The sequence below is a fragment of the Thamnophis sirtalis genome, unplaced genomic scaffold, assembly GCF_051295495.1.
Source record: "Thamnophis sirtalis isolate CommonGarterSnake01/CBP01778 unplaced genomic scaffold, rThaSir2_p1.2 scaffold_6, whole genome shotgun sequence".
NCBI lineage: Eukaryota > Metazoa > Chordata > Lepidosauria > Squamata > Natricidae > Thamnophis > Thamnophis sirtalis.
The window spans coordinates 89,485,079-89,494,383 of record NW_028261386.1 but is presented as its reverse complement, the minus strand read 5'-3'; the positions used below and the strand labels follow the sequence as shown (position 1 = coordinate 89,494,383).

The following is a 9,305-nucleotide window of genomic DNA, read 5'->3' as shown; positions in this document are numbered from 1 at the left end:
ATATTTGAAAGGCAGGTAAAGCAACCTAGAATCCCCATGAATCTCATAGTGGTTTTTAGTTTTGCTTGTCTTCATTAGAAGACAAACTACTAAATTACATTATTTTGCTGCTGATCGTGGCTGCAAAGCATAATGACCTTTGATAGTCTTGAGGCACTAATTAAATCAAAAGCCAGCTCAAATTCCCCGCTTTCATAGTGAAAGGAAAAGGGGCAGAAAGTTACACCCCTCTTCTATTACCATATCCCTTGTGTGTGTGGGGGGGGGGGGAGGGATTAAAAGGCAGAACTCTTGAACGGGCCAAGAAAGAAATTATTTAGGTAAGCTGGTAGCTCCTATCTGCTTCCCACTTTAGCTCTTTTGGAAATGTTACCTAAAAGGTAAGAATGTTAATGCCAATCTCCAGCTTCCTTTTAAATCAAATACTGGTCTGAGGATTTTTAAACACTTCGTATGTGTCCTGAAAATCAGGGGTTGCTGAATTTGGGGTGGCACTTGTGGCCTGTTTAGGGGGCAGTTTTTAGGGTGAAATTGAGAGCAGCTTGCTTCAAAGAGGCCTCCCATCCCCTTTCATTTCCTCAAAATATTGATTGTGGACATTAATTCTTTCAACTTTGCCAATCCTTCTTCTGAATAATTATTGAATATACTGAATAGATAGTTCTTGTTTAGCAATTGGTTCCAGCAACTCAGTCACTATGTGAAAATCATGTAACTGCTTATGATTTTACTTCAACTTTCCCAACTCCCTCACTTTTCTAATACTTATCCCAGTGCTAGAAGAATTAACTAGTATGTAATTTGTATTTACATCCATTAGAGCAGTGTTTTTCAACCTTTTTTGTGCAAAGGCACACTTTTTTCATGAAAAAAATCACGAGGCACACCACCATTAGAAAATGTTAAAAAAATTTAACTCTGTGCCTATATTGACTATAGGCAGGTGTTTTTCCCACGGCACACCTTACACTATGTCACGGCACACTAGTGTGCCGCGGCACAGTGGTTGAAAAACACTGCATTAGAGAAGAGTAAGCAGACACACAATAGGCAATAGACATTGAAGGGAATGCAGTAGGCTGGCTGTTGACTTGTAGCAGCTTAGGAGGCAAAGAAAAGCCTTCAATGTGAAACTGATTAGGATTTTGTCAGTTTCAGACAGCAAGGCAAGTGGGCTGGAGTGTTCTAATCGAATTATTAAGGTCACAGAGCTGATCTTGTTTACTTGTAGTTAGGACTTGGAGGGAAGTTGTGTGCATGAACAAAAGCAGTTCAGGAAATATAGCTGTGGGACTGACTGACTGTTGTGACAAACACATGACTTGGTAGAGATGCTGCCAAGGTCATAAATGCAGGTATTAGTTGCAGTTACATTTCCAACACTGTTATAACTGCAAAAGGTCACTGTTTGAGGCAGTCGCTGAATAGAGACTTGCACTTAAGAACTAAGAAGCGATAATTGGAAAACCAGATTCTAGTGGATTGTTATACTTAGATGCCACAATGTATGTAAATTATCATTCACGTACTATAAATATTTAAGAATATTCATGCCTGAAGGTGTATTCTTAGGTTCAACTGACATTAGTTTTGCTTTGCTTTTGGGTGAAAACATTTGTGAACTCTTGAAAGCTATAGTGGAGGGAATTCAACAAACCGGCTCTCTAGAGTTCCATTCTATTGTCTTCCATATAGGATACAGTTCGTTTTTCTACCACGGAAACCTGCAATTTTGCCAATCCATGTTGCTGGAATGAAAAGTAGCGTAACTTGGTCAGAGAACGATGGTGCTTCCAAACTACTACATTAATGTATTATTAATGTATGATTCCCACTTTTACTAAATTATAAGCTGTGTATACCTGAAAGTTTGTAAGATGCTATAGATCTTTTTTTTTAAAATGCTTAAAGTAGAGTTCAATTCTGATACTTTACTAAAAACATATAATGTTTTCAAATTAATTATATTCACTTTTGGGAACAAATCCTTATTTGGCAACTATGCTATTTTGTAAAAACATCTTGGTTTAATAGGTATTATATAAATACATTGGTTAAAGCACAAGGAAAAAATAATGAAAATAAACATGTCTGTATATGGCTGATATATGTAAAAGTAAGTATATTAAAAATGTTCTGTTCTGAAGAACATTTCACAGAATTCCACAGTGTTAGTTTACCCCACACCAAGCTGATCCAAATGTTCTAAGGGAATCCAGCAATATTCCTGAAGTAAATCTACCAGCATGTTACTGTAAGTGGTTTGTGAAGCATTGAAAAGTCAGTTTGTAGAAAATTGCCCTAAGAACAATTCCTCCATGGTTTGGAGGAAGAACAGAACATTCTGGAGTTTCCTGGAATGTTCTGTTTCTGTAATAACATTTTGCACATACTTACATTCAAGAACAATTGAGTCTTTTCAATACATACTCATACTTAGAATTAAGAAATGTTTGTTTTTATTATCTTTGCTTATTCTATTGAGACCAAGAACCTCATTTCATTCAGTTGTGTTTGTGCACTTACACACCCGCATACATATGGGTGCGAACACACCCACACACAATGGATTCAAACACACACATCAACACAAAGCCTGTTAAACCTGCTCAACAGCCAAATCCTCTGGTCCTTCTTGTATTGTGTATGTTAAACATAGAGAAGTGTTGTTGCCATAGGCTGGGTTTATAATTTGAATGTGGTTAATTTATCTGAAATTTTAAAACTAAAATGCAGTGGGACTTTTAAAACAACAACAACAACAACAACAACATACCATGCTGATGTACACTCATAGCAACCACTGTGTTTTCAGAAATGATGGGCATTACTGCCAATGTCAAAGCTACTTTCCTCATAAAAAAAGTAAAATACATGGAATTTTCTCCTTTTTTTCTTTTGGATCTTTCCAAGTATGTGGATTATCATTCTTAAGAGGAAAATGAAACATATAAGAGATAAGCATCATCTAATAAATACGTTTTATTGATAGCATCTGGATTTCCCAATATGATCCTCTGCTAATATTCATTTAAGAAGATGTTGTATGTAAACAGAATGGTCATTAACTCGAGTCACAAGATGACAAATGGCAGCCTTGTTTATTAAAGCAGAATCACAGCATTGTCTCCATCTTCTTCTTCAGTTGAATGAAGACCCCTGAAATATACAGTATTAACAATATAGAGATGGAAGGCAAAAAAGGAGTCAAGTGTTTTTCATCAAAATAAATTATCTACACAGGATTTTTCTTAACATCTAAAAATGTAGAAATTCCAAACTCTGAGAAAACAAAAATTACCTTAAGAACTTCCATTATGTACAAATATTATAAAAACCTTACAGACTATCAACTTATGCAAAATTCCTTTTCAAAAATTAAAAGCTTCTTTACAAAACTGCAGTTATTTTGTCTGTAGTTTTCTTTACAAGGAAGAAAATGTTTTTTTTTTTTAATCAATGATAAATTTTTTAATAAACATTAAAGTCTTCTAAATAGCAATATTATTTCCCCAGAACAAGGAAATGCTGGCTATTCCTAGCCAGGAATAGGAATATTCCTAAATTCTAAAAAGTAAAAGTAATTGTAGTGCACTCTTTGGTAACAAAAAGATAGTTACTGTTGAAACTTTCAAGTGATATGTTATTCAAAGCTCTTTTCCCTTTTTGACAAACAAATGCTAACAATACAGTTTAATAGAAAAGGAAAATGTATTCTTCACAGTTCTATGGTGTAAGTTCTCCAATGTTGCATTTACTTTAAAACTGAAACATTAATGGCTGCTTATTATGTTTCCCCTGAATATATCTACATCCCATTATAAGCCTACAACTATTTGGGTCTCCAAAAGGATACCTCAAAGTTTATTCAGAGAAACCACACAGAATAAATGGCTTCTGAAATCCAAGCAGATGGATTGTAATATGGCTGCACAGCAGTCACTTCTGTATCACAAGTGTTTTTTTTCTTTTCCAGATGTAATTTTCAAAATTTAAACCTTGTTATATTATTAGGACATGGTTAGCTCACAAGAGGAGACTAGATCACATCAGAAGCAGCAGTGGGAAAATGCCAGTCCTGCTAACTAATAGGCTGCACATTTATTTCAAAAGTCCCTGTGGAAAGTTTACTAGGTTTTATAAATATAATACTTAAAAAGTTACTGCCACCTGTACCACAGAAGCTTCCCGTTGTTGTTTTTGCAGATTTACATAGTTTTTTTTACACCCTCAAAAAAGAAAAGAAAAAAAGAAAACATGCTCAAACTAGAATCCAAGAACTGTCATTAATATTATTGTTGTTGTTATTAAGGCTTGAATGAAGAGGTCTGGTTACTAGTTTCTTCCAAACAAAGAAGTCAGACCAAGTTGAGTTGAACAGAATATCAGCCTATTGCATCATCTATACAGTATCCCATACACAAATTCACCCTAAATTGTACTTTGACTCTGTGCCTTACTTGTTACATATGAAAGTCTAGCTTCTTAAACCTCATTTAAACTTTTTTTTTTAGTTTAAATGCTAATATAAAAAACAAAAACCACGAAGGGCATTCTGTGTTACCCATTAAGATAACAAGTCCTTGAGCATATTGTCAATCTCAGTAGAGTCTCTATTTTCATTACTATCTGCATCATCACTCTCAAATACATCGGGCAGTTCCTCTTCTGAAAACCTGCGAGTTCTGTTTTCTGCAGATTCAATGACTTCTACATCACCCTCACTGATAACAGTCATAGGGCTACTCGGGATCCGGTTTCGAGAGCTATACTTGCTACTTGCGGCAGAGGGCGGGGTTCGAGATCTGCTGTATCTTGTGCTGGATAGAGACAGACTCCTTGGCATCAGGCCTTCACTCTTGGCCCATTCCTCCTGGGGCCTTTTGGTCTTGGTTGGAGAACCCACTATGCTCTCACTCATCAGATCTCCGATAGAATCTACTTTAGCTCTTTGAAATCTTGGGTCTGTATTCTTTAGCATCTCTGCTGCAGACATACGAGAGCTGGTGTCGGAGCGGCTTCCCTTTTTAAGAAGGAGCGCTTTGAAGTTGTCATTGCTGGTGCTGCTCTTGCGAATATTTCTCTGAATTGACCCCGTCTGCCTCGGGGAAAACAGGTTTGGGGAAGAACCAGTAGGTGTAACTGGGGGCGATGTAGAATGATTGACAGTGTGATCTTCCTCAGAATCTTTGCGGCCAAGGACTTTCCTTTTGGATCTGTGATTGTGAGTTGTAAAAAACAAGGAAAAGTTACTAGCCTCACATATAAGGACTTATTTTGTATCCCAATACGAAAAAGATAATGAAGTAGTACTCATTTAGTGACTGCCTCAGATAGTGACTGCAATGACAACAGTCATGAAACATTTTATGACTAGTCCTCATATTTACAACCTTCACAAGAGTAAGCTCTTATATAAAACAAGAGTAAGCTGAAGCAAATTCGTAAGCAGAGTTATGATTTTACTTTATGACCATTTTACTTGATAATCAAATTGTTGGTCCCAATTGTGGTCACTAAATGAGGACTATCTATACTTGTCAAGAAGGAAATATATGAGTACAGTAACTACTGTTACTGAACTTACTGGAAGTGTAGTTTTCAGCAAAAAAGGAAATGTGTGCCATATTTCAGACATAAAAGTAGTTTTAATTCTTGGGCACAAACCTAGACTGAACAATGTGCATGCAATTTAAAAGTTTCTTCTGTTGTTGTTCATTTTATAAAACAAATATTTGAATCTTGCTAAACCCTACTGTTAATGAACACATATTTCCAATCTAATAATCTCTTCCAATTTGAGTACACAGCTTACAAAATGTTCACTACTATGCATTTCCCAATGAAATTGCCAAGGGAATGGAATTAATGAAATCAAAATAAAATTTATCAGCTCCGTGGGAAACTATCAATCCAGCAAGCACTTCACTTTCCTATTAAACAGCAATTAGCAAATTGGACACAGTGTCACTATTTAGCAACATCACTCAACTAATTACATTTATGGTCACATGGTGAACAGTTTATTCATTAAAGCAACAACAAGGATACACATGGAAGGGAAAAAAACCTAGAATGTATAGTTTAAAACCGGGAACAAACATGTGATCATCTGAATTGCATTCCAATACAAACTGTAATACCAAGCGTATGTTAATGCCATCCAAGTACAACAACGATCTTTAAAGTAACTCAGAAATAACTATTGGAATAAGTATGGCATAGTTTCTGGTCTCTGCTGCAGTAGACTTGAATTACTGTTTACATTTAATTAGACAGTGTATAGGCAGCCCCACCAATATAATTCCATCCTTGGAAGCAATACCCATTGCAGAAGAGGAGGGGACCAATTCAAAATGGCTAAGCCTCCAGATAAAAAAGGAGGCAGGGAGTAATACAGCAGAGTGATGGAGAAGAAAACAGTACTATGGTTTCGGGAAACATACTATAATTATAGGTTCTAACCAGCATATTTTTGATGATATATTTCGGCCCTAAAAAAAATTAGGTTGCATATTTTTGTGTACTTGCAGTAGTACACATCAGCAAGAAATGTTAAGAACAATGGAAAAAATGTTCTTTTGCCATATTCAGTTGACAGGGAGAACAATTTGTTAATACATAATCAGAAGAGATTGGGAATGCAGATTGTATCACTGTTGTACCACTGTAGCAAATTGAGCAGTGATACATTCACATTACACTATGTTGTAATATGAAGATCAGCATTAATGCAAACTGCTGTTCTCTATTTCTGTCTTACACAAATAATCTAAACAACACCTATTGTTTTATATAACTGTGCAATACAGACCCCCCTTAAAGAGCATCATCCAGAAAATTAAAAGAATACAAAACTATACCATTTAAAATCTCATTCATGAAACTGTAGTTTTTTCCTATCATGTATATTTCTTTCTGTCTTGCCTGACATTAAGCCTCTTCTGACAAGCATGTAAAGTCTGTGACTAACAGAATGATAACATGTATACTATAACTGATTTTAATTGATATTATGGTATTAGTTAACATACGGCAACTTATAGAGTGTACAAGATGTAATATGAAGGTGCCTATACAATAACGATGTCAGACTCCGCTTTGCTACTGCTTCGGCTGCCATTGAAATGGGGAGGGGAGGCATGGTATTTGGGAGGGGAATCATTGTTGTGCTGGAGGAAGATTCTAGATTTTGAACTGACCACCTTACTGCGCATGTGGAGGAGGAGTGTTTCCCGCCAAGGCCAATGGCCCAGCATTCCATCCTGGTGATGCCTTTCGACGTTATCTCACACCTGACATTTGGGAGAATTATGATTGGACTGAATACGGGATGCCAAGGGGAGGGGAATGAATTATACAATATATTATTCACTTTCGCGCCTAAATAATCAGACTTAACTTCGCTTCGCTTCTATTCATTTATAATTAGTAAAAGTACACTTGATTTCAACAAATGGAGTCCGGTGGTTTTCTTTCCTGATTTGTGAATGAAGAAGGGCTGACAATTAAGCTAAGTCTCACTTTCACCCCACCCGGAGCTACAACCTACCGAGGGGGGTGTCCTCACAAGAAGAAAAGAAATGTCTTTGCAAGTGAGTGACCAAGAGGAAACTGAGGGGGCGATGGCAGAACCATCTTTAACTGAAAGGCTGGCTGGACTAAGAATGAAAGAGCCTGCTGTTCGTCCCCGATGGACTTTGGGTGTGGGACAAAAAGAGGAGTCGGAGGAGTTGGATGCTGGAGTCACGAAGAGACCCAAAAAAAAGTCAGCGGATTGGGGTGCCGCTGGGGAAGAGGATTACAAACTGTCCCATGCCATGAGGCTCCTCGAGGAAGCTTGGCCTGAACGCAAAAGCCGTGAAAGAGCCGTGGAAAGGGAGCAGGCTGAAGATCTTGAGCAAAGATACTCGATGCATAGGTTAAGGGAGGGTGAAGAAGCCGAAGGGGGCTGGGGGCAAAAAAAACCAGAACCAGCCTCCCCCCTCCAGCTAGGGCCGCTCAAAGAGTAAGGGGGGCCCCCAGGCGCGCCGAATGGCAAAAGTCCCTCCCTTAACTGTAAAATATGATGGTGACGCCCAGAGTTTAGGGTTGTTTATCATTCAGGTCTGGAATTATATGGAAATTTATGGCCCTGATTTAGAGACTGATGATATGAAAGTAAGAATGGTCTTGATGGCCTTAGAGAAAAAGGCAGCCGAATGGATGGTGGGCCTACACAAATGCAATTCCCCTCTCCTGAGGAATTTTAATGACTTTATGGCTGCAATGAAGAGGAGGTTTGATGACCCGCTGATTGAGAGACGCGGGCGGGTGAAATTTATGGCCCTGAAGCAGGGAAATAGATCGGTAGCAGATTATATCCAGGAATTTCAACAGTTGTCAGCCTATATGAGGGGGTGGTCAGAAGATGCTTTATTGGATCAGTTCGCTGAGGGATTGAATGAAAAAATATACCAGCAATAGCAATAGCAGATTTTTTAATAGCAATAGCAGATTTTTATATACCGCTTCATAGGGCTTTCAGCCCTCTCTAAGCGGTTTACAGAGTCAGCATATTGCCCCCAACAACAATCTGGGTCCTCATTTTACCCACCTCGGAAGGATGGAAGGCTGAGTCAACCCTGAGCCGGTGAGATTTGAACCGCTGAACTGCTGATCTAGCAGTCAGCTGAAGTGGCCTGCAGTACTGCACTCTACCCACTGCGCCACCTCGGCAATGCGTTAACAGACACCTTCCTCGCCGGGTGACTGCTTAGTATGAACACGCAGCAGATGTTGAGTTGGATTTGGCCAGGCTTCAATACATGAAAGAGAGACAAGCGGAGAAATCCCCCCCAGCAGCTCCAAAAGCCCCCCTCTGCCCCAGAAGCAAGGGAAAAGGAAGCTTCACCAGCAAAACCAAGCCTTTCACATGTTTCCGTTGCGGAAAGGAAGGCCATCGCGCCATGAATTGCCATGTAAAAATGGCTCAGACCGCTCCACCCCCTACCTGAAGAGAGGGAAGAGCAAGTAAAGCCCCTGGCAAGAAGAGAGAGGCTGCGTGCGCCGCTGAAAATGTTCCCCAGCATTTCCAGCTGGAGGAGGAGGGAGGCGTTAGTTCCAATTCGTCTGACGAATCAGATGAGGAACAATCTCATCGTTGGGTAAGTTCAAAAAGGGGCCCCATGCTTATCCCAATTGAACTAAGAGTGACACCTTCTGGCACGACTGAAAAACTTTTAGCTGTACTGGATTCAGGCTGTTCTCGCTGTATGATAAGTCCAGCAATGGTGGAAAAACGTGGCTTGAAATTGAGAACTTTA

The 9,305-nt window shown here is 38.7% G+C and overlaps 1 protein-coding gene across 11 annotated transcripts in view; it reads right to left on the bottom strand.

The window, feature by feature from the left end:
- Window positions 1-2,964: 2,964 nt before the first annotated feature.
- NHSL1 (NHS like 1) overlaps window positions 2,965-9,305 on the bottom strand; it is a 244,126-nt gene continuing 237,785 nt past the window's right edge. For 9 of the 11 annotated variants that reach the window (XM_087718373.1, XM_087718375.1, XM_087718379.1 and 6 more), the window contains one exon: window positions 2,965-5,216. In XM_087718373.1, coding sequence (XP_087574499.1) covers window positions 4,568-5,216 — 649 coding nt within the window. In that variant the 3' untranslated portion in view covers window positions 2,965-4,567. The remainder of the gene's footprint in view (window positions 5,217-9,305) is intronic. The other 2 variants (XM_087718384.1, XM_087718383.1) reach the window with 2 other exon arrangements.